Genomic DNA, 27229 nt, shown 5'->3' with positions numbered 1-27229 from the left:
TTCCTGTTCGCAAAAGGGCTACCGTTAGCTACCACTGTTATCTTTGTTATTTCAAAATGGAATAATTTGTGGCATGAATAGGATCCGGCTGTTAAGAATCTACTTCGTGGATCTAGTTTCTAGTATTTCTATCAACAAAAGAATGGCCATTAAGCAACAGTGTTTTATCAATTCGGTGCGCCAATGTAGAACAATGTGTACAATCCTATTTCGTGACCACGTTATATCGCTTCCACTGACTGTTAGTTTCCTGAGCTTTACCTGGTCCACGTGTGCCCATTCCGACGAACTGCAGCTGCTCGTGGACAAGGCCAGCGGGCAGCAGGTCCTAGAAAATTTAAAGATACACGGTCGAGTGACTTTTCATCGACGATCACCGCGGTGTATGGGACTTTCTAATTTCCAATTAAAACGACATCGTGAGGAAGCACGACCGTGGTGCCGAGGCTAGGAACAGGATGAACGTTCCCTGTACGCCTGGACGAAGAGAATTCGTCGTGCCCGGGCACAACAGTGATCATTATCGCGAAATGTCCTATTAATAGAACGACTTTCTCCACAGTGTAAATCCATCGATGCCACTCGATAACGGCTGTAACGAGAGAGAGATATGCATCCAGAGCCGTAAAACCGCGCGTCGACTGATACTTAATCGATAACTGATTGTACGACCGATTCTCTGCGTCGGTGGAACGTTTGACCGGTCGTTTTTTAATTGCAATTACGTGCACAACCGCATCGAGGGTTTTATGATTCTGCAAACGTGCACTACGTTGAATTGCATTACGTCATTTTTCTTCCTTCATTAATTAACGGAGTTTTTTTTTACGGCGATTAGGTATTAACATCCTTGGATGCGGTCATTTATTAACCCTCGGAAGATAGACACTTTTGATGCCGTGGGTCCTTTTTGCACCCCCGTGCATTATTTCTACTAAAAATGCATTTTTCAATCAATTTCTTCGAAAATTGACTTTCTTTTTATTATCTTGCAATTACTTATCGGAAGCTATTGATTCGGATGAAGTCCTTGAAAACTCGGGTCAAAATGACCCCAGTCGTCCGAGGGTTAACATACTCTCTACGGCTCAGCAGGCTTTAATACAAACGGTGTACATATCCCAATCAAGCACTCCATGTAATACTTAATGTGCTACATAAATGTGTCTCCAATTGCGATCACAATCGCTGCATTTTAATTCTATTTATTCACGATACGCGTGGAGAGACACCATAAAGAAAAAGGTCAAACATGTAAGAAATTTCAGAGGAATAGACGCACTCTTAATATACACATGGAAAAAAATTGATTAATGGTTAAGGAATTCTTATTCGATGAATATGTCCATTGATAAGTACCTTTGCATTCCTTTCCACTAACCTTCCATTTCGGTTGCAGACATCTTCACGAGGATATCGATGGTGCATTCTGGGATCGTGATTGTGCTGCGGCGAATAGGAAGAATTCTGCTGTGGTTGCGGACTAGCTGTAGCCACGCTTGACGTTTCGGAGTCGTAGCCGCTGGATCCGCGGGTCCAAAGCGGCTCCGGGCAGTCGTAAAGGTGATTTGGCGTGGGTCGTTGCACTATCAGGTCAAGAACGGCGGAGCTTCTCATCACCTCGATGGCTCTTTCGAACGGAAGATCGGTAAGTCGTTGCCCGTTGCACCAGACGATCACGTCGCCGGCTTTCAGGCCTGCTGCCTTTGCTGGTCCATCGTCTCTGGTACCCTAAATACATTTTCATTCGGTTAATTTCTTTGAAAGGTTTTGAGACTTTGCAATTGTCACTGGATCAGTGATGAGGCTAATCCTTTGTGTAAATTCAATGTCTTTCATAAGATTTGTAGACCGATTTCAATGATGAACAGAAGGTACAAAGACAATTGGAAATAGTTAATTAGGCCACATGTCAACACGAACCTTTCCCATTGTTATTGCGTACCTTGTCCACCATTGTGGTGGGTTACACATGTCATGAAACACTCTGTACATTTATACCCTGCGAGGTTAAGTCACTTAGAGGATTAAATCACGAATATTCGGTTGTTTCAAAAGTTCACCGTATTTGCCTACAATTTCCCAGGTACAAAAGGAATTCTATTCTTATGGCATGTGTATCATTCACTCTAAATCTTAAATATTAATATCAGTGAAACAGCATTTCACTTCGATTTAAAGAAAACGAATTAGACAAATGTGTATTAAATGCAGTTTGAAATCGACATCACGTATGTGACTCGATGTTAATTTAAACTTATAATTATATAGGGGTTAATTTAAAATTATAAAATTCTATTTAACAAATACGGTAAACAATTTGCGCAAGATTGATAGAATTTCTGACAACCTGAACAGTGAGGCCGGGCACGATTCCCCTGCAAACGCCGCAGCCCAATCGTCCCTTCTCCCCGACCGGGATTCGAATCCTGACCTCGGTGCTCGGCACAGCTCCAAGCCCGGTCTCGTTGTACTGCAACTGTTGCTGCTGCTGCTGCACCATGTGCCAGGTCACCGGATCGTTCGGATTGCTTTGCGAATCATAAAGTACTCTTATAACGAGGAAACGCTCCTCGGACGGTTGCCGCGTTTAACGACCATCCGCACGTTTTAATGACCGATCGGTACTTACTCTTTCACAGGTATCATTCCCACGCCTGCAAGAAAAACACGAGCAATAAGTATTCGAAACGAGGGTAAAGAAAGAGAGAGAGAGAGAGTACGATCAACGATAATAATTGACCCGTTTAAAGAATCTCAGAAATGTGGTATGTAATTACTTCGAATCTTGAGGACGAGCACTTGTTGGTTTTTTGCCAGGAGCGCAACTTCCTGATGGACGGCGTCTTCCACCGGATACCCGTTCACTCTTATAATTTGATCGCCGACCTGAAAAACCAACGGTCGGCCAATGACACGCCGCGAAATAGTGCAGAAATGGGTTGCTTAATCCTAAAATCGATTCGCTATACATGTATGGTTTTCACGTGGACTGGCGAGGGAGTTTCAGTAACCCCGGAAATTCCCATTTTCGACGCTTTGCAGGTTTTTTAGAGTACCTCAATAGAAGTGTCAGACAATTTTTTTGTTAGTTTTTTGTTCTTTGGGATGAAAGCACCCCTTAAAGGTTAACGCGTGTTTTTCTATTTTCCTCTATATCTTGAAAACTATAGTAAATATAAAATAAATTGTTAGAATAAACATCTTTTAACTTTTTATGCTCTATAATGAGGTTCAATGAAATTGTTAAAAAATTGTTGTTTAAATAAATAAATGTGTAAAAAAACTAATTTTTAACAATTTCACTGCACAATTTGATACAGCGTAAAAAGCGAGCAGATTTTCATTCTAACAATTTTCTACATCTATCGTAGTTTTCAAGATATACAGGACAATAGTAAAACACACATAAAGATTTGACCTTCGCAAGGCAGACGTTCTGGATAATCGAATAGACGACGGTACCTGGGGTCAGACAGAGCCCTTATCTGTCTTTAAATGTGTTTTGAAATAAACTTCTTCAAAATATGTTTGTATCTTTATACAATGCTAATACAAACAACAACAGCGCTTCAATTACTTTTTGTAAACCAGAACGTTGCGTGAAGTTTCTGGAATTCTAGGTCCAACTGGACCCAGACATCGTTGCCTGAGGGTCAAGGGGTATTTTTTCTCGAAGGACCAAAAACTGGCAGTAAAAAAATTATACTTCTATTAAGGCTCTCTATAAATCTGCAAAGTTTCAAAAAAATTGGAATTTTTTGGGTTATCGAAGACCTTTTGCGAGTAATTTTGTCAGAACTGTGTGTCGTATTACGAAGAGGCTCACCCGTAATCCATTTCGGTGGGCTTCACCTCCTGGCTGTACGTCGCTCACGTAAAATCCAGCCGCGTATTCGCGACCGCCGCGCAGAGAGAAGCCAAATCCGGATGCTCCGCGGCGTCTCAGTCTCACGTTCCTGGTCACACCGATGACGGCCATCCTGCCGCCTCCTGTTGGGTTTCCAGGACCGCCACCGGTCGATGGCACCAAGCCGGCGTTGGGCGCGCCGGAAGAACCACCGGACCTACGGAAATTAAAAGGAATTCTGATAGAATTCTACTTTTACGTACAAATTGTATACCAACGCTTTCTTTTTACGGTTCACCATTTACGGGGAAAATAGAAATTGTGGACCTTGCAGCAAGAAGGGTGCAGCTCCATTTTTGACAGATTTTTAGTTATGACGTGTAATATTTGTAAATAAATCTACTTCGTTTGGTGCACGTTTGTTGCAAATCCGACAGCAGATGAGTGATTTTTTTATGATCTTCTTTTTAAGATCGATTTTTTTTAATATTAACAGCATAAGTACTTACACGTCGACTTCAACGCCCCTTACTTGGCTTATTACTCTACTACTAATTATATTTATAAAATGCTAAACGCTCCCGTTCAGAGGTTCAATTGTTCTTTGTGTAATTTAACGGCGCCGGTAATCCGAGACCACCGTGGCAGTCTACATGTGTTCCTCATCGTCAGTAATGTTAACGATCAATGTCACAAAAAAATCCAATTAATAGTCTACGGTTAAGACCGCCGTTCTGACCAATCACGGAACGCCCCGTGCATCCAGGTGGATTCGGTCGACGTAATTTTACACGCTCGGACTTAATGAGCGAATTCGATGCACGACGACGAAGCGGGGAGATTGATGGCCTCTAGACCACCGGCTGGAATACAGCGCGCACTCGTTGTTACGCCTATTGTTTCGCGGATTTGTATTACCAGTCCGCGGAAAGTGGAGCGCGATTCATTCGCCCGAATGGATACACACTCGCGACGCAATGTTACACCGGATTTAGCCACGTTAATAAGCCTCCTCTTCACGTTACGTAAAAGCGGGCAATATTACTTTCTCGTCGTTGTTTCCCCGCGCGAAACCGAGCCTATCGCTAATAACGACAATTATTTTTACAGCTGAACAACGCCATCGTGCGTTCGCTGATACTGGAAACCACCTATTCTGCCATCCTTAGCTCAATTGTTCTAACTAATCTTTTAAAATATTCAAGGAAACGAGTTTTTGTTCATTTCTTTGTGTCGTCCTGGTTTTTTTCAATCGAACTTATTTTATTTTTTTTATACAAAACTTGAACATAAACAACTTAAATACAGGACTCGTCATCGTTATTTTTGTATATTAGAAATTGTTAATGATTCCCAAAAAGCAAGTCGAACTGCTGGTATGATTTGCTTTAATTTCGTAAACAATTTTCGTTTTAATTTTCAATTTCAAGTGATCACTTAGGATTATCTAACTTTGTATATGTTGACAATGTAAACTAGTGAAATCATTTGAAAAGCAGTCAGGACAAATAAATCAGCATTTACCAGCTGTCCGTTTACAGTTGTCCTGTTTTACAGCTTCTCCGTCTGGACGAATATCAACAATGTAAAACAAAAAAAGATATGTCAATAAGACGATATAGACGTTTGGTGAGAATTAATTTAAGTTTAACAGTGCAAAATATTTCTAACTCGATTTCTAAGGAAGAATTAAAGATAGGAGAATCTGGTGCTATTGTAAACATAGCCAAAGAAAGTTGTTCAATTCGGTAAATAGCAGTAGAAATGATAGTATTATTTACTGAAAAATAGTAACATTCTAATATCGACGATGTACTGCGTTCGGACACTTATGGACGGTAGGGTATATACATTGCGCGGTTTCCGCTGCGTTTACCACAGATGCCTCTCCCGATTATAATATACAATCGCGTGCAACACAGGATGCCTGCGGTGAGAGACTGTCGAGCCGCGCGAAATGCCTTGCGGGGGCGGCGGCGGTGATGATGGCGGTTTCAACGTTTCCGATTGATTTCCGTCTCCTCTCGAGTTCATTGCGAAGGTAATTATACGGTGTAATTGTGTATTCTATACCCTGGACGGAATCAATCTGTACAGACGGTTGAGGGTTTAATAGTTTCAGCGCTGAAGCCTTTAGATGGGTGTTAAGCTGTAACGCGATTTGATAGTGAATATTTTTTAAACTTTTGGCGCATCATTGATTCGTTGTTTACAAACTTAGATCAGTTGAGTAATTTGTTTTACATTAATAGTGAATTATTCATTAGACGTGTAAGTATATTTACAGTACTGGAAGTGTTAAAGTGGCCCAGATGTTTTATGTCTTTCTAGGTACCATTGAACGAAGTAACGTCAACAAATTATGTATTTCTTATGCTACTTTTGAAATTACTTCTGCTTGTGAGAAGAAAAATTCTGTTTTTTATCTACCTTTCTAATAGGTCATAAATATTGAAACACGTGTTACGTACAGCTGCGTCGAACCACTTGTGAAAATGGTACTTTCTCGTGAAATAAAGGGGGGAAGTTGTGTTATTCATTTCAAGCATTGAAAACATTATTTTCTACAAGGAATATATGAATTTTAAAGTATACTTTGAAAAACATATAATTTCTATTATTTTACTCTATCTTCTATTATAGCAAGCGTTGTTCCGATAAACTAAACTTTTCCCAAACATCGCATTACCTTTAGCCTCTGTCATATTAAATTACAAAGAATATTCGAGTATGGTATCATGTTAAGAATTTTTTAGACAATCTGACCAGATTGTTTTGATTGCTATAACGGTAACTCTAATAAAGTGCTCTATGTGTTCTCAAAATTATGAGATTTTACAAAGAAATTTTCACAGTAATCCATAAAACTTGAGACCATGAGAACTGTTTCATACCTACACGCGTCACATTTAATGCCATAATTTGAGAAAGACTGACAGTCGCTTCGTGGATGAAATCAATGGTGTTCCACATACGGCCGCGATGCTAGGCCTCAGACACGCGAGAGAGGACATTCACGGTTCATCCCGTACGTTCACTTTTCACAATAGCCTCTCAAAGTTCCGACCTTCGGCTCCTCGACAAGTTGTACTCACAAGATCAAGTTTTTCTACGTTTCAGACGCAGAATAACCTTGTGTAATAGGTCAATGCATTCCTCTTGAAAAACGATCGCTCATGGAAGCGGGATGAACCGTTCACGCGAACAGTATTATACCTTGGCATCGAGCTACGGCGAGAGCTGCGTCCTTTATTTCGTAAGAGTCACCCTTCACTGACTGTCGCTTTAATTATGACCATCTAAATTATTCCTGTTGCCATTGAAAATATGAAAAAATGTGTGAAAGAATTTGCGCGGTTCATGGATCTTTGAGAAGTTTGTTTTCAATATCACCAGATGTAGATCACTGAACCATGTAACGCGTAACGACTATCCAGTCATCGTATTCATACTTCGATAGCAGCGAAGATAATGTAAATCCTCAGAATTAATAGGTCACCCTGTATATTCCATATTTATAGATCTTTTCTAGTAAATTAATATAATACAGGGAATTTCACAGTATATACAGTGAAATTTCGATAATGTGACATGCTCGGGACTTCGACATTACCAGATTATCAAACATCGCGGTTTATTGGATTACACCTGTAATGCGGTAAAAACGGGGAGAATAATTTTAAAAACAACCATGGTTAATATAGTAATGATATTAATGCTATTTATTAACAAAAGAAAAAACTTCTAATTTGTAATTTGATTTTGTAATTTCACCATATTCATGTCACTGTGCTTCAAAGAGTTAAAGGATGCACAGCCGAAAGGCAAACAACAAAGACTAAACATTTACATAAAAAACCACAATCTACCCATTAGAAATTATTGTATTACAAAAATGGCTACCACTCAATACCGAAATAGACCAGACGTTAATATTCATCCATTCCATCATCTTTGCATTCCCCGTACATCATCGCAGTAACTTGCGAGACACCACGTACAGAAACTACGAAACTTCTCGCGAACCATGCATAAGCAGAATCACAGGGTAAAAGTTTCCCTCCGGATGGGCGGAGTCCGCGGAGCGATCAAGGCGCAAAACGCTCGGAAAATTCGACCACGGTCGGCGACGAACGCCGGGAATTACAGTAATCCCAGCGTCGACTCGGCGGCGGCAGCTCACCTTCGCGAATAATTGTCCCGGCAAAAATCAGCCTCCGGCCAAGGGGGCAGCGAGCAGCGAAACTACCCGGGGTATATCCTACCTTTGTTCGGTTCCCGCGAACTTTTTCCGCCGCGCTGCGAAATTAATGACCACACCTGGCGCGCACCATTGCCAACGGTGAGGATGGAGAAGGGGCACCGAGAAGAAGACCGAGAAAGGGACTGTGCAACGAGAAAGACAGACAGAGTAGACATCACAGTGGAGGAGTCGAGGCAAATTCCACGGGCAGACGGAAAAGAGGAAAAGGGGAGAAAGGGGCTGCGCGAGGAGGGAGATGAAGAGTGGACCAGCGAGGAAAGAAAGACACTTTATGCTCCCTAATGACGCCGGGAATCCATCTTGGCCCCGGACATTGAAAAGATTACGCGCAAGTATGAAGGCCCCCGTCGCTAGATCGTCGGATGCTGCAGGACACGAGGATGACACCAGGTAAATGACAGTCATTAGAAAGAACGAGACACTAGTTTAGAATGACTCCGTCTCGCCGGAGGCCACGACGTCTTGGCCTCTATACCCCCCCTCCCCATCCTCTTAGCCCCTTCCTTCTTCTGTCTTTCTCGACCTGTACCTCGCTCTTGTTGCTCGTCGAATGTTACCGAAGGCAAAAGGGAATTCCACCGTCTGCTCTTACCCTACTGCCCTCCGGCGGCCGTTTGTCTTTTCTACGAGGGAAGTCTGCGATCCGTACTGGCTTTTCGGATGAAACTCGGGGCCGGAATGTATGCACCAGGGGGTGCTCGGTCGTAGAACATTAGCGGCTAATATTTCACTATTCTTGGGAAACATTATTTGAAAGATTTGACGTATTGAAACATTGTCGGGGTTGTGGTAGATAGTGACAGAAGCTTTGGATGTAGTTCCGAAAATGTATATCTTAGATTTTCATGGAAATTGGTGATATCACCCCAAATACTCCCAAACGAAGATATCATCGCCCTAATTCTTAAATGTTCTATCTCCACTAGTTTGTAAACTGAGAAAATTGAGTTTACGGTTTATTATATTTAAGAAAATTTTATTGTGTTAATAACATAAAGTTTTCGTTGTTGTTAGTATTTGGAGATACAACCATTAAGAACAAATAACTTCTAAAGTTTCGGAGTTAGGAATTAGAAGAATATTTGTTGTATTTTAGGTTCAATTTTTATTATATTATGGTGAATTTGTATTCTTTGGACCGATGAGACGCAGGTAGATCGATTAACTAAATTTTTTTGAAAAATGAACATAGAACAGTTAAGAACTGTTTGAAATCATTATTAGACTTTGGATTTTGTGCAATTATAGCATACGTCATTGTGTAAAATTCTGTATGGAAATATGTATTATATAATGAAGGAACTTCTTATGCTATTTAGATGTTAAGGTCATAACTGAAACAAAACTTTTTGGTAAAATACTAAATAAATTAAATTTAGTTAAGGCCTACGAGATTGAAGAAGATCGAATGAATATTTGACAAATGTAATTTTCGAAGTTCCAATTTTATTGAAAAAAGTTGCTTATCTTAGAACTCATTTGATTCTAATTTTCAGAATTTACTCCATACGAATCAATTTATATTGGGTAATTATACACAGGGAATATACAATGATTTATATACAGTATGTGACTGGAAGAACCAGAAAATGGTGTCATAGGAAGTTAATAGATTGAGGCCAAATCGAGTGAAAATGTCATGTCTACGTTACAGCCACAGCTATAAATGTCATAAATATCAAGCGTCGGTAACGTTCTCTAAATTCCACTAATTTTCTGTCTATATTACAAGAAACTGTTATCCTGGAGTTCTCGTTCCCGCTAAAGAGAAGATGACTGCCATCTTGTAAATTATAGAAGCTAATCCCCCCCTACAGTTTCTTCAACAACATATATTTGATCACTCACAGATTTTCGATAATGCGACGATAGCATATTTTTACTGAAATGTACCTGCCCCATTATGTTCCATAAAGGGACCATTATTTCCATGGCTACCCCATGTATGTAAATTTTCTTCTTCGTGTACTAGTTACTCAACTGTCGCTCATCGATGACCCCCAAAGGCTTGTTAACGTTCCACAGTAATTCCCTCAAACAATGACGAAGCATCGGGCAGCTGCAGCTACCGTTCTATCATTTCCTTCCGTTAATAGTCCTCCGCGACAGGGTTTCACCTAAAAAGTCTGCTTCTCCCGATCGTACACAGGTCTGCACGCGCGCCTTCTGGGGCATGCCTCGGCCGCCCGAAGGCCAGGAGGCTTTCTATTCGAAGCAATTTACATGCGACTATTTACGGGGCGTGATTACCATTTTATGGTAATATCTGCTCGGGGAACGTATTCGCAATTATCGGAAAATTACAAATTTCCTTAAGCGGTCGGCCTGATGGTAAAAAGAAACGGGGGACCATTGGATGGTTCGCGAGAGGGGAACCAGCATCGACCGAGCATAGCAGAAGGTTGGTCCGATCTTGAAAAACTAGTCCCACGGATCGTCGATCTGGTAGATAAGGGAAAAGCACCGCGAAGAACAGACCGCCCCCCCCCACCCTGTCGAAGGTGAAATAAATACCTGTCGACGACACCTAACCGAGATCCCTGAGATCTCGTGGGCCCAGGGATCACTGACACGCCGGCTACTCGTTACAAGCTGTTAACGCATTTTTAACGTGTACTACCTCAGGGACGTTCTTAAGGAACTAGTGTCAAAGGAAGCATCAAAGATCCCGGCGTTTCAGACGACTTGGAAAATAGTCCGTCGCGTTTTCAACAACTCCTCCAGACACTCGGTGCCGCTTCTCGACAGCTCGGCAAACGACTGCCCTGTGACCTCGTAAGAATCACTCGAAAGAAAACGTTTACACGAGAGGCTTGAGTAACTCGAGGCTCTAGCCGATGATTGTATTCACGTTTGCAATTCTATGTTAATTATATCAGATTGTAAAGTAAGTCTTTGCGTTCAGGAATATAGGAAAACTCCACCTGGGATTTTTCGATGATCATTTTTTTGTAAAGTGGAACTCCTTTTATATGAACTCAGTTTATCCCTGGCTGTTCTCCTCGGGTCTGGATGGCCCGAAATGAAAATTATATTTGAATAGGTATTTTGTTTTCAGTATCCAACGTACTTAATTTTTACGAACTATTTATATCAACCAATTTGTCCCTTGATAGGTTCATATAAACAGAGTTCTAGTGTACTGTCATTTGGTTCTAGTCTGTGTTAGTGTACAGTCTACATAAAAGTACACTATCTACAGTAATTTAAAGGACCATCACTTCTTCAACGAAAATGAGTAGTTCGACAGTACAAGAATGCACGCCCAAGCGTTGCAAGAGTCACACGAAAACAGTACACTGTTTAGAGAGCAGACTATATTTATAACAGTATGAAGCAATAAATATAGTGCCAGGTATGTAGTTCCTATAAAATATCACATTTTCCTCGCACACGTCAAGTGTCTTAATACTTCCCACTTATGATATACTATCGACTATTTAACGCTTTGACATAAATTCTACTGTTGACATTCCAGGCACTTGCAGGTAGCAATAACAGCTTTTTGAATAACGACCGTTCCCCTATGTGTGCGTTAATATCGCGAGGAATTTAGCACCGAACGGACAAAGACCGATCGTATCGGACAGCCATTGTGCCGTTAACAATTTCTTTCCATAGATCATCCGGTGCCCTGATACCGATAATACCTGTCGATGGCCGTGATAACACGAGCGTCCCAGGGATCGATACCGAAACTCGAGGCGCTGAAAAGTGTATATCAAAGACCGGAATGAACGGAATCTCTTATGTAATCTCGGGGGACAATGGACGCGAGTAGATCTTCGAGGAAGGTTTCACTGCGACAAGAACCTGGGCCCATCGATATAGACTGACGTACCGTTACTGTCGTCGATATCGCTGCTTAACGATCGAGCCACGAAAGTGTTACGACTGTTATGGGGGCCTCTTGTCCACACCTTCGCGACGATTCGTGCAGCTTCTGTCTAAACGCATGGACAACGTGTCGGGGAACTAGCGTGCGCGACGATGCATCTACAATTACAGATTGTACTGTTAACCCTTTGACGCCCAGACCTTTGAATCGTTTTCAAAATTATGAGATTGATATATATGTTGTATTTTGTTATTTTTAAATTGAAAATATCAATATTAAACGGAACTATTTTTTTTTTCATTTTCTTTTATTTTTGGAGGGAATATTTGAATTTCTTAATTCAAAATGTGGAGGTCTGCTTCATCTCAGGAAAACTACAGACCTTTGCTGACTAATGTTAGATAGTAACCGGCGACAGAATTTGACGTACTTTTAAAATGAATGTTGCACCACTAGGCGTTAAAGGGTTAAGTTGATTTCCGCAAAAGTTCCCTCGAGACTTTCTAGTTTACTGAATTGATTTTATACAAAAGTCTGTGGGTCCGATTTCAGGTTTATTCATTAGCAAATTCGATACTATAAAAACTTTCTGGGAATCGGTCTAGGTTTATTGCCCAGTCGATTTAATGTAAATGTCTTTGGGGCCATTTTAGATATACCGATTACCAAGTAGCTTGTCTAAAGTCTTCCTTGGAGCTATTATAAGTTCGTTGATGGTCAGGTTGATTCGATAAAAATAGCTTTGGGGTCGTGTTCGATTAATCAAAAACCAAAAATATCCCTGGGGCCATTCTGAGTTTATTGATCACCGAGTTGTTTTTATGCAAATTTCCTTGGTCGCTGTTATGAAGACCTACAAAAATAGTAATTTATATGTCACACATGAACAATATAGATTATGTAGATTAACTATAGGTATCGTTCAGTTGTAGCATTACCTACATACACTTGCATTTAATGAATTACGGCCTGAAAAAGGGAAACTATAAACACAGTTGACAGTCGATGATATTGATAAAGTTTACTACAAAATTTCAAGAATTACAAAAGTTTCATTATGAAACCACTCAGTCAGTATACATTTCTACCTTCTTTTATTAACATCGTTCTCGTCTTACGGTTGCTATTGTCGTGTCAATTAGCCCATATTTTACAGGATACACAGCTGTGTGTATTCTGCTGTCAAAGGACGGTTTTCTTAGAACCAGCAAACCATGCATAACAAAATTAACGAGAAGAATGAATGACGTGGCAGCCAACGTGTTAACATCGAAATTCCGTATTCCATTCACATATTATGCTAATCGGGTAACTTGAGCCCAAGAATCCACGGTGGAAACGAGTTGCAAGGGTCAATGAGCTAAAGCCGAAGTTCCTCGTGTATGCTACTCTGCTTTCGGAGGGAAAGTGGAGAACTCTCCTCGTTCCACAATTAACAAACGCGTTTCGACGAAATTATTTCGTTTCTTAATACCCGGTGTTGCAGTAACAACACCTGTGAGGCAACCGCGTAGTTTCAATACATTTGAGAGAGTCACGGAAAACGCCACTCATGAACCTCTCAATCATTCCTCTGTCTCAGTCTTCAGAGACTATCTAGATCATCTTCAAAGTAATAATATTAGGTTGAATTGTAAGTACAGTAATGTCTCGATGAGTGCGACAAACTTGGGCCCGCTTAGAAGGATTCGTGAAAAGGCGGAAAGGTTTTCAACACTTCATAAATTTGTTTTTTTTTTGCACGAAGCTGAGTTTCTGCTTAGTTTCTGTTTACTCTGTTTGCATTGGTTCCAGAAAGGGGAGCCCCTCAGTGGTTATTTTACGTCATTTTTTCATGCAGTAGACAGTGGCTCAAATGGTGTCTGTCAGTAAAAAAATCCAAAATAAGAAATACATGAAATGAAAAGCTGTGTTATATTGAAAGATTTTTTTTTATATTACTTTCATTGGTATTTACACGAAAATGATTAAAAAATGTAATTTTTATGAGTTGTCGCTGTCAGTATGTAAATATCCTCTCCACGAGTCAACCAAAATTGTCCGAATGATGTAATAAGTATAATCAAGTGAGAATTTTTGGTTCATTAACGTATAATAATTTTAATAAACGTAATGGAAAAATAATGGAATTTAAAAAAATAGGAGCGGTATATATGTATGTATGACTCAACCTGGTAATATTACCAGCTTTCATCTAACAATTGTACTCCCGAACCAAGTACATTTATCGAAGTATACAAGGCTTCAATGTCGATCATCCGCGACCATGTGGTTTCAGTGCATTCAAAACAGGAAACACCAATCCCTTAATCTACTCATTCCAAACTGAATTGTCCCTGAAAAGAAAAACTGTAATGTCTAAATAATTGCGATTCATCGCATAGCCTCCATCGAACAGCTGTACTCACGGACCAACCGCAATTATCGAAATACACCGCGCTGGGATACCGATCATTCCTGCCTGCGTGCTTTCAATACGTTCGAAAGAACCTCAGAAGTGGTATCATTGGAAGACAAAACTTTTCAATCTCTCAATTCACTCGTCCCAAATTAAGTCTTCGTAAACGTAAAAATTTAGTAAACACAAATACCACCTGGTTATATTGTTTCAATACTTTCGTAACAGTTATAGACGAAACTTTGTGTATATCTTAAAATACACATCACACTGGAACTGTTATTATCATAAGTAAACTGTGGATCTTTCTGAACGTTCACATTTTTGAATGTTAAGGGGATCTGTCTGTCAAACCGTTACAAAATTAGGAGATATTTATGAATTTCTTAGAAGAAGAATTTATAACATATCGTTAAATAGTTTGTTGACTTTTATTAATAGACTCTTTAGGATAATAACAAAATTTTTTGTTTCAATTTAGTAACTGGCGTTTAGTGAAGCGCTGCCAAAAACAGATGCTTAAAACTGTAACCACGATGTTAGAAGATATAATGAATCGAATTAAAGAACCTTCAAGTCCCTTCCAAATGCAGGTGGTGAATTTACTTCTTCTATCAAACTGTCCATCATCGATGATCACTAACTTATCACAGATGACTACCATGACAGTTAGCACATTGAATCATTTTCAAAACGAAAAAATAGTAATTGCGATTCATCACGTAGCCATCACCAAACAGCTGTACCCCTCGATCAATTACAATGCTCGAAGCACACCGCGCTCGAATACCGATCAATCGTGTCCGCGTAAACGTAATGAGCTAACAGGACAGTGAGATCATCGATTAAAGATTTCGTTCACGTTTTCGAATTATCGAAGGGACACCGAGAACTCGATACAATAACGTGAAAAAGAACACGTCAGCTCTTTCAGAACGTCCAAGGGTCTAATACAACGGGTGGGCAAACTGCGGCTCTCAAATCTACTCTGTGTAGCTAAGAAGCTATAGTCTAAGATATTACGTTTCATTGTTATTTTACCTAAACTTTTATATTAATAATCTATAATAGTATAATATGTACCAATATTAGAATATTTTAGTTCTCTGGCTCTTGATGATTCAAAAATTTATGATTAGACCGTGCGGTCTCAATATCTCCCGTAGTCAGACAGTGTCAAAAATTAGAACGGAAAATTGCTGTACGGTCATTAACCTGTCTTCTTCTAATGACGTGTGGTACGGTAAACAAGTCTCCGTTGCCTGGGGACCAGAGAAAGGCAGAATGGTGTGACCCAGAGCATGCTATCTTTTTCTAATATTTTTATTTAATAATATTCGGCTGAATGCGCAGTCTATACTACAGGATGATTCATAAATACATATCAATACTTCAGGGGGTAAGTCCACAGGCTAGATATAAGTAAAAACTGTCTTGTTAATATATGTCCTATATATCTGAATTTTCGAGTTATGGATGATGAAAGGAAACGTTCGAAGTGCCTCAACATACATTACTGCACGCCATAGCATTGAGTTCCACGCTCGCTCGAAAATACCAGGTCTTCTTCGAATGGTCACAAATGCATTTGATGTCCTTTCTTGCAGATCGTACACATTATTCACTTGCGTTGAATGCACAATAGTTTTTTTAACAGTCTAATGGGTTGAGATCGTGCTCTTCGAACATTTTTTTTAATCATCCATAACTGGAAAACTAAGGTATACAGGACGTATGTTCATATGACATTGTTTACTTATATTAGTGTGTAGATTAACCCCCTGAAGTAATTGACATGCATTTATGAATCACTCTATATATTATACGTTCAAGGGACCCACGCACTCGAGTAATTGCCAGTAATCCACTCATTTCGCTAGTTTCACCTGTGTTTTTTTCGTGGTGCTCTCGTGACACGGGTTTCTCGGATAATTTATTCGAGTTCGTATTAGTTGCGCGCGGCTACGAAGGGATGCCCGGAACGTCCAGCTCGCTAACAATGCAGAGAAAGTCGATCCAGGCTGCAGGGAACACGGAAAGACACGCCCTGACGAGTATTCTCGTTCTGTCGGGTATTCGTGCCTTCGCGATAGATGGCGAGTAGAAGAAGCCGGGTCACGACTGTGCTCGAATACCGTGGTACTTTCCTTTTTATGGGGGATGTTTGAGGATTTCATCTAAACCGACGATATATCCCAACGTTTCTCGATATAGTGTATAAGCAGTAGGTACATTGTTTTGAAGCAGACTGCTCTGTTCCGGGAACTGTAAACGTTTTATGTCACTTTTAGTAACCTGCCTTCAACATTTGCCCTTTCTTGTGACTAAATAACGTCGATTATAAAATATTTAGTTGAATCATTTTCAGACTGCTACCATTCTCGTGATTTTCGTTTCAGAATATAAAAATGTAAGCAAATGGAAATAACTTTCTGTTTCTCATTTATGTTTACCAACAAGAATAGAGAAGCAAAGCTAAATTACAAAATATTAACAGGGGTTAGTAAGATTTTTATTCTACATGGAACTCGATGAAACCGTCAATTAACCCCTTGCCCTATGATTTTTTTGACGTCTCCAGTCTCCGGAATTACGTTATCATCAATAATCCCCCAGAAACAAAAGGAATTCGTGTACTTATCGTAATTGAACGTTTTCTCTAAAGGTTAAATATTAATATCAGCAAACTAATATTTCACTTTGACTAAAAAAAAAATAAGATTAATATTTCTGTTTATTGAATCCATTTTGATATCGTCACCACGGGTCTGACAGGACGTTATAAGGCAAGGGGTTAAATAGATATCTGTGTACCAAAATCAAGTTTTTATAAATTAATCCATAAAACTCGACGTTTGCATAAAATCTCTAAACCGCCGAGGATACGCGGTGTTCGATTACCGCGATCAATCATACGAATGATATAACACCAATAAACCAGCGATTTGAAAAGTCGACAGAAGCGTGGATCTTATACAAGCCATCAAACATCACCTTTAGAATCACCAGATATATTGATCGTAACGCGAACAGGGGGGGAAGAAGAGTATTATGAATAACAATTACGATCCAATGGGAAACGGTTTTTTCACGGCTTTATTGTCGACCGCCTTTCGCTGCCCCGGCCGAAGGAAACAGTTATAATTTCGACGAATGGAATAGTCGCCCGACATCGATCGAGGTCTATTAAAGACGTCGAGAGATTTGTCGTCGGTCAAAGAAGAAGAAGTTTCCACCGACGACCGCGGAATTGCTTGGTAAACTCGGAATAAAACCGATATCGGTAACCCGCAGAGGTATTTCTTACCGACCGCAAAACATTGTTTTGTGAATGACGAGAGACCTGTTATGCAACGACAGGATGAACGTCACACGGATATGATAGCGGAGATGCCCGATACCAGAGGTATCATGGGAACATCCTTCTGGTCCCTTAATTGATGTTTCGTGTTCTGCAGTCGGCTGTCTCGATTACAAGAACTTTATTCGGTATTTCCTCGAGCCGCGTATCGCGTACCTATACGCGTGTATAATCAACGGTGATTGCCAATTAATGACGGGACGGCCTCGTATGTCAGATGGGACTATATATCTTGGACACCTGCGGCTTTAGGTGCTTCTTTTTTCGTTCATTTGATTAGGGGAGAGAGACTGGGGTAAAGACAGGACTCTAAGAATACAGTTTCATAGCCTTGGCGTTTATAAATCAAGAAAGAAACTGTAATTGTGGTTTATTGAATGGATTTGTCTTCAATAAATGATAACTTATATCCAACTTTTCAGGAAATAGAAAATGCAGAAAAGTAGCGAATATAAATACAGGGTGTGGTTCTCCTTAATTACTCGTAAATTATTGATTGTGTGAATAAATATTTGAAACAAAAGTTGTGTTGTATCAAGGGGGACATACAATGCAATAATATGTCTTTACTATGTTATTGTTATCGAAATATATTATTTTTATAGGAACGTATTATTGCATTATATGTATGTCCCCTTTGATACCATGGAACCCCTGTTTCAAATATTTTTTCATACAGCCAATAATTTACTAGTAGTTTCAGTGGTCCTGTTAGGTGAACTACTCTATATACTTCGTATAAAGGATTTTGCCCTATAGTTTGGGTAAAACCACGTACAGCACCCGATATTCTCACTTAGTATATGTTGCATCGGAATTTATCCAATTCTTCAGACTATCAACCACATTATCACACTTTATTTACACTTTACTAAACGATAAATATCATAATTTATACCGAAAAGTACATACCTAACACTGTCAGTAGTTGCAAAGTTTTAAAACGAAGAAAAATTAGATCAGAGCACTCAAAAACACAGAAAACATGATAACTCCAATAAGGACACGTCTATCGCGATCGACGTTTGTCGATGAACTGATGCGAATGGCGGCGATATATGGCCGCACCAACGTAGGAAACTTGAAACCCGTTTTAAAAATATGTCATATGTACGTCCCGGTTTTATATAGGTATTCAATGTTGGAAGGGTGTCCCCTACTGGAAAAGAAATTGTTACCGAAATATTGCTAGTACACAGTACTTCTCGGAATTGTTCGAACGATATGACTTTCGGGCTCAGGTATATATTTTATGACCTTTAGTTCAGGGTATGTATTATTTAAAGAACAGAGCCTATTGTGAAAAAATTACCTCCCAAAGAGGAATATCAACGTGCCACTAGTAGACCGTCTTGTGACCTCTATGAACAATTTGTGTTTTTCCTTTAATTTCGTACTCGCTAACCATAACATACTAGAGAAATGTATTCCGTTTTATTGTCTCTTTAAGACCATGTTCCTACCATAAGTCTTATGAATACGAAATTCAACGTTGTCTTAATCATTCGTTGTTAGTCGTTTGGAAAAAACAAGGTTCGCTCTAACGTGTTAAAAGTGCTAAAAGTTGCAGTGATTTCAATGGGAAAAGTGTTCTGCAGTCTGCGTTCTTCTTGGTGCAGGCTGTTCGGTCAGTGATATTGCAAATAAACTAAGGATATCGAAGATTAGTGTGTGGAATATCATTAAGAATAAAGTGTTTTCCTAAACCAGTAAAAACGTTCGAATACTTTTGAGCAGTACTACACGTAAGTATTGTTAACATATAATCAATATAAGTATTTCTTGTTTCAACTCCCAACAGCTTTCTATTCAATAAATGGAAAGGTAAATCTATCCCTTCGATTGCCAAAGCATTAATACAGCGCGAAATTAAAACAAACTTAATAGATCTCTAAAAAAATTCTGTTTCGCAAACTAAACAATACACACCAATATTTACCACTTTTACCTCCAGCAATTAGCAAGGATGATTTCACCTAGCGAGTAATGGTTCACCAAGAAATAATACGGAGAAAGTTGTTCCACCGATCCTCTTAACGATTCAGCCATAGGCTGGTTGCCCAACGGAATATGATCGTAAAGAGAAACAAAAAAGAAAAGAATCGCGAGTCGAAGGATTTAACCGCCAAGAAAAAGTGCGTTTCCATGAAACTCGGATCAGCAACCGATCTTTCTCTGTTTCTTCGTGAAATTATTCATGTATTCCGAGCGTCGTATTCGGCAGAAAATACGAATTCTATCGGTTAACAAGAAACGGTTACGATAAATCAACGAACGGGGTACATGTTTACAGTCTTCTGCCGGCAAATAAATAATTTCGAAGTTGCCCGATATTGTTGCCTCGCTAATTGGTGGCCGCCGACGATATCGGTGTATCATCGTTAGGAGGGGGGAGCACCGTAATTGATATCGCGAACCGTGTAGAAACGCGAAATTGCGGCCGGTTCCGGCGACGTGGCGTCCACCAGCAACGTTCGGAACCTGTTTATCCGTGGATCGTTCTCCGAGTCGCGTTACCCCCATTCCTGAAGTAAAATTCGTCCCCGTCACGGCCGAATTGCTGGCTTAACTATGGAGGAGAACGGGCGCGCGCGGGCTAACGGCTAGAAAGAGAAGAAAGCAAAAGGGCAAACGCTTCGGGGTATCGGGCGTGTTTCGCGTTTCTTCCCTTCACGCGCGACCGATCCCGGGCCCCGGCTCGATCTCGTGAATCCGCGGCTCTTACCATCGATCAATCCTCTCGCCCCGGGGTCGTTGATCCGCGCGCCTGCGCCCCGCGATTCTGTTTCGTCTAAGCTTCGCTGTGAGAACGACTGCAGCTTGATAACAGGATTTTTATTAGAGGAATGTAGCTTAATACGGAATACCATTTTGTATTTCGAATGTTATTCTTGCGAAATCAGACGCAGGAAATGAAAGATTTTTTTGGGTGTTCGGTCATATATTTATGTTTGGTTTGACACTAGAACTACCAATCCCGTTAAAATAGCGGATTTCGGATTTGTTATTTTATAATTACTGAAAGAGGTACTTACATAGGAATTTATTTTAACCTTTAATTTTTTATACAATGTACATTATAGTATATTAAGCTATATTGTATTATATATTACATGTAATAATATATTACACAATTTAATTTAGCATACATTCAGTGATGGTAGTTTTAGTGTTAAGAGTAGTCTTGTATTTTTAATGTTATGAACTATTCTCAATTACTTTAAAATTTAGTTTAATTCTTCTTATTAATTGAGGTACTTTGATTGTAAAATCACATTTTTAACACTAGACCTATCGTCAGTGAAGGCATAACCTATTTCTATTGGATCGATAAACATGACGAACTTTTGAAAATATATAAATTATAAATTACACCACTCGGTGATAATCTTGTATTACAATAAAAGTTGTAAACGAGTATCACCTGGATATGTGATTATTATAAATAGTTATTTTTTAATTTAATTTTTCCAAAATATGATTTTATAACCGTAGTGCCTTCATCAATAAGAGGAACAGAATTATTTTTCGTTTGTTTTCTATGACAATATTATATGTACCTGGTGTCAGTGTTGTATACATATTTGGATAACCTATTCCATATTAGGTACAACTTACGTGTTTTTAATATTAGTTCAATACTAAAAATTGTTCATGCCGTTAGCAATATAATCAGACTACTCTTAAACCGAACGTTAAGACGTATCCGCAACAATCTACTCCCCCTCAGCTCCTATAACACGATTTAAACCGACAATGTGTGACACATCTCGGCGTTAAATCGCCGGTTAAAAGTTCGGCGATTCGCGCGTCGTCGGGCATCATCGCGGCAATTTCTTCATTCCCCACGGATCTTTTTTTTTTTTTTTTTTGTGCCAGCTGTGCCCGGGGTGAGTGAAAAATTATATAGCGCCTCGACTCGTCGGCGGACTCGATAAAACCGGATATCGCTGATCAAAGAATGGAATTACTGTAATCAAGTTTCCCCCGACATCCTTTTATTTGCCATTAACTCGATATTGAAGGGGGACCCGGTGTGCCTGGCCTTGAGATATTTCCGATATTCTCGGTTTATTGGCGGAGTGCTTGTTCGGGACTTCGGAGGCGGGTTCGGAAACGCGGAGGGGGAGCCAGCGGAAAACCGTGATCGTGAAACTCTTTATAAAGTTCACTGGATCATTGTCCCGTCGAGAGAGTGACTTTAATGAGCGCGCAGAACATGTGCTGCGCATACGTGCGTTCACCAAACGGAATCTGCAAAATCTCTTAACGAACGATTGAATCTCCGACGGTCGAGCGGCGCAAGCCAAACGTCGACGTTATCATCGTTCATTTTCCACGTACGGTAAAAAGGAAGAAAGGGGGAAAAAAACAGACAGACGACCAGACAGAACGCTTGAAACGCGTCTAATATCCCCCGATCATGATAAACGATGGGACGCATCGATCGAACACGAGAGAGACTCTATTTCTTCTGCTGCCTTGGGAACCAGATAGAAGTATCCACGGATCGGTTTCGTTTCCGTGATTCCTTTCGATCCGTTCACGATTTACGGGGCCTTGTTACCGCTTTCTTTTCGCCTGTCACGAGGGACGGATGAAAAAAAGAAAAGAGGAGACAAGACCACGGAAAAAGGACGGTGTCGCGAAAGGATGGGAATGAACCCGCGAGACACCGGTTGTTCGTCGTGTTTTGCGGTGGGGTACCCGGTAACGGTGATCAACCGGAGGCCGTAAAGTTTCACAGTTCGTTCGCCGATTATGGAGCTTTAATGCCAATGTCCACAGAAATGGTAAATAATTTCTCCAAACGGATGTCTAACGGGAAAACGTCGGGGCCCGATGATGGTTTTCTTCGAGTTCCTTCGCTTCGAAGCTTCTAGGCTCTTCGGAACTTCGTAAAATGTAAATGTATGCCGACGCCAGGGCCAGATATGCTAGCTCGTTAACGACGGGCCTGGTTCTTAACCAATTTCTGCTTATTACGCGAAAAGCGCGCTCGCGCCGTACTCGAGTAGCTTTCGTAACCTAGCTTGTTCCTCGTTAGCGAAACTATTTTCGTTATTCCATTCTGCGTTCTGGAAATGGCGCTTTCTCGTTGAGGGAGAAATGAACGTCAATTTAAACACTCGATCCACCATTTTGGGTACTTTATACGGTTTGTAGAAATTATGTCAGGGACGAAGTAGTATACTTGTATATATTATTATATTATGTAATAGAACTTAATTATTTGGAAATTTGACGATAATGATACTGGTGGGAGTGATACGATACATATCGACGATAGTCAAACGATTCAATACTTAAATAGGAAGTGATAGAATACATATATACCCCGTTGTATTTCTGATCAGTTATGAATTGTAATTAACCACGTATCAGACTTCATACAACTGATCTGTATCGACACGACAGTTGTTGGTTTCAATAAGCCTCAAATCGTTTCGAGCGCGTACCTTCCAATGGATTGATATACAATTATCAATTTCGAATGTAAATGTATCGATGGTATCGAAACAGGCCTCTCAGTCCCATCATTACTCGCGACGAATCGTTGTCGCGGGCTTCGTTAAGATTCGATCGTTCGTTCTTGGCGCGATAATAGAAACGCCGCGAGTGATCGAATTAAAACGCTCGAGAAACTGAAACCGTTTTCCCTTCGGTCGTTGAGAAATTAATCGACGTAAAACAAAAATCGTATATCGTTTTGCCTGGTTTCTCTCGTTCGTCCATTTGTAACCCGTATCATGGATTATCGTGTGCCACGCTCGTCGGCTCCTCGTGTCGTTGACCATTCCCGTGTACTTTTCGACTTATGAAACGGCGAGATTCACTTTCACGCGGTGGAAAGTAACGCGTCACGGAGGGGTCATGTCGCTGTTTTAATTTTTATTACGCCGTTCCTCTTGAATAATTAAGGAGGACGATCCCGCGGTGCCAAAATGCTGTTACGCGAGAGGGGAGTCGTCTTATTACGTGAGAAAGTGTCGGCCGTGTGTCGGTTCTCCCTGCGGAGGGTGATTCATGAAGATTGTTCGTGGATTTACGAGCATTGTTTTGCGTTTTAAAACCAAGATGAAAGTAGTAAGAAACACTGAAGCTATACCATTATTTTAATATTAAGATGACATTTTAGAAGACATGTGTATTCGAAGCTTTAGTTTTTTAACTCTGTCGCCACTGAGTGTTACACTAGTGTTCTGTAAGCATTTCGAAAGTGTTCCACGGTAATTGGATAAATTGCAAGGTATTGCTATTATTATCGTACGTAAAATTACTGTTTGTGTATGAAAGATGCTTCAGATTTATTTATTTGCAAATAAGAAAATCATTTTCAAATTTTACGAGATGCAAAAACATATTTAACAACAAACTCATTTCATTTTAATTTAGGTATTAAAGTGTTCAATCATTTACAGAAGATGTAGGTACATATACACCATGTAACATTCGAATTCCAAATTATAATGAACTGGCGTTTCATAGTATTGCACGGTTATTGCTTTTATCGCAATCTGCAGAATTCATAAGTTTAGAATAATGTACGTGTAATCCATAATCAAGATAAGTTAAGATTAGTGATAAATGGTAATAAATATACGAGCAGAATTCAGAGCTTTAAAAGGGTTAATGAAATTTAATCTCACAAGAGAGAAATAGAGACTACGATGGTTGAACTGCGTGTAATACTTTGGAACACAAGTCTAGATGTTTACAGAATATCTCAAGTTGAGTGGTACAACCAAGTAGGACGTGATTCTATAAGAAAATAAAAATAAAAAAAACAATATTTTTTGAAGCGATGCTTTGTTTTTGAGATAATCGAATTTGAAAATTTATTGGACACACGGACAGTAGAATAGGATTGCCTAACGCGTCTGTTCATTGCAGGTCGTTTCTACTTATTTCCAGCACAAATACACGGATGATTTTTCAAACCCAATTCTTCTCGAAAACATTAAACCACAAAAATTTATTCTTTTTTCGACTAATTTTCTTCTTATATTGTAGCATCTGAAGAACCACTGTAATACTAAAATAGAATTCAGATAAAACCTGTACCACCTGTCGTCATTTTATTCAATATTCATATAGAAATGTTCCGAATCACCCCATCGAACGATCGAGCTCTCAATCTGCACATTTTCACTGGAAGAAGCTGTCGATACATCCTCGATCTTCCGATTCCCCGTTTCGGCTACGACGTTCAGACGATAAAATATCGCGGACGCTGTCAAATGCGATAAATCATCCGCGAACACGACCATACACCCTCGTATTTATTTTTATTACGTCAAGCAGGAATCATACGTATCGAATAGAGATAAGATCGGCGTCGTTCGACGGTGATCGATGGGACTGGGGAACCAATAAATCCGTCAAGTCCGTTAGTCCGTCTAGAAATTCCCGCCTTTTTATCTCCACCTATCGGAAATACTGATCGGACGAGCGATCGTTGACACACGGCTCGCGTGTCCGTCTGCAAAAGTATCCGCGTGCAAGCACGCGAACCGGCAAAGAAACACAACCGCGTGGTTGCACTTCGGAGGGGAAGCGAGGATGTGTGTCAGCGGGTCAGTGACACCCATTAGCCGACGACAAACTTCGGTGTTTAGCTACCGGTTGTCGGCCTTGCGGCGGCGTTCACCTAATTGGAGTACAACCGAGCCGTGACTCGAATCACCCTTATCGATTAATTCCGGCCCGGTCGATTTAAAATTCATTTTCATTTTTTGTCTTCGACCGGTGGACAACTTTCACCGTGCACGGTGATCGAACGATATAATCTGCAGAGTTGGCCAGTATTTAAATGAAATTTTAGTGGAATAAAACAAATTTATTCGAGAGTAACGAATCATTTTTTGTTCGAATTAATTTTTGTGTTGTACCGACTGTTTGAAAAAAGGATCTAAGATGGTTAGTGGTTATAATATCTCACCGAGTGTCTTCTATCCTGTTAAATTATTCCATATTTCGATCAACATCCTGGATATGCCCTCACAACTCTACAGGGTGCCTCTAACGCTACTCGCTATTGTTCGGCCATTTGCGGCCATACAACAAAAAGTGTTTTGAATCGTACTTTAATGGTATAGAATGCTCGACAAATGACGATAAAAATAATCCGAATAACTTTTGTTTTCATTTGTAGAACACTTGATACCATTAACTTCTTGCCTTACGATTTTATTGACGACTATACGCTCAAAAATTATTTACCGTTAATAATTTCCCAAATGGAAAAAGAATTTTATTCTTAGGGCAAGTGTAACATTTACTCTAAATCTTAAATATTAATGCCAATGAAACAGAATTTCACTTGGACACAAAGAAAATGAATAGTATACATGTTTATTAAATCCAGTTTGAAATCGTCATCACGACTCTGACTCGATGTTATAAGGCAAAGGGTTAAAGTACCTACGGTTCAAAACACTATTTGTTGCATGACCGCAAATTACCGAAAAATAGCGAGTAGTGTTACGTGGGACACCCTGTATAACTAATCATCCTAAATAGACTATTAGTACCTAAACACTTTCTCCGTACAAAATAAACAGCAATATCAAATAACGTCAAAAAACGAATTTCAGGACACACTTTTACTGCAATTGCACTACTCAACTGCACCGGCACGCGTGAAAGCGCATAAAACCGCGGTGAACCAATGAAATGTGGTCGAATGCATCTAAATTATTCCAATCGACCAAAGAGATACCACACAGTTTCCATCGCGACTGTTAACGACCAACCGTAACCACTTTCGTTCGAGCACGGGCCACGCGCGCCTGCTTCGCAAAACACATGGCGAACGCGATGGTCCGCGACGACGACAGTTGCAACGCTGAAACCGACGCACACGACTTTCCACGTTAATGGCGTATCATTAGACCGGGCCCTGTAAAAACCACGCCAGGTTGAATACCGTGCAAGCCACCCGAACGATGTTTCTTACCCGATCGGTTGCCAGACCAAAAAAAAAAAAAGAGAAAAAATTTTCTCCCCGGTTTAATTGCCCTCGCGTACAATTCGAACGCGTGAACTGGATATCTAACGCGGTACGCTCGCGGTAATACTAATTTGCGATCGTTTTGCTCGCTATCGATTCGTAGCACGCTTTCTAAATCGCTCTGTGGACCGGCTATAACAGGGGTGAGCAAGTTCTTTGAATGAAGAGCCACATATGACTACTTTTACTACATTTTTTAATGTTCAAGAGCCAATAAATAAAATATACTGCGTGGAGTAACTATAAAACCAGCCTACTATTTCAAATACTTATGTATTGTGGTTGAAATAAAAATGAACCACTCGCTTTCTAGGGAATACAATCTATCCGTTTTCGAAATAGATATGCGTTTATCGTCAGTAATTCTACTGATAAAGACGGATTTTCGAAATTCAAAATAGCGAATTAATTATTGTAAAAAACATAATTTCCATTTGTACCACAGGTTAAATTACCTCCGATCGTCGGCGAAACGATAGGGAATCACGTCGATCGATTCCCATCC

General features: G+C 40.0%; 1 protein-coding gene across 1 annotated transcript in view; it reads right to left on the bottom strand.

The window, feature by feature from the left end:
• LOC107185796 overlaps positions 1-27229 on the bottom strand; it is a 74601-nt gene that overhangs the window by 13762 nt on the left and 33610 nt on the right. The window contains exons 2-7 of the mRNA XM_015573557.1: positions 3830-4067; positions 2781-2889; positions 2633-2657; positions 2351-2531; positions 1382-1731; positions 262-328 (exon numbers count right to left, since the gene is read on the bottom strand). Of these exons, the coding sequence (XP_015429043.1) occupies positions 262-328; positions 1382-1731; positions 2351-2531; positions 2633-2657; positions 2781-2889; positions 3830-4067 (970 nt within the window). The remainder of the gene's footprint in view (positions 1-261; positions 329-1381; positions 1732-2350; positions 2532-2632; positions 2658-2780; positions 2890-3829; positions 4068-27229) is intronic.

This window comes from Dufourea novaeangliae, unplaced genomic scaffold (assembly GCF_001272555.1).
Source record: "Dufourea novaeangliae isolate 0120121106 unplaced genomic scaffold, ASM127255v1 scaffold56, whole genome shotgun sequence".
NCBI classification, from domain to species: domain Eukaryota; kingdom Metazoa; phylum Arthropoda; class Insecta; order Hymenoptera; family Halictidae; genus Dufourea; species Dufourea novaeangliae.
This window is presented reverse-complemented; position numbering and strand designations above follow the sequence as displayed.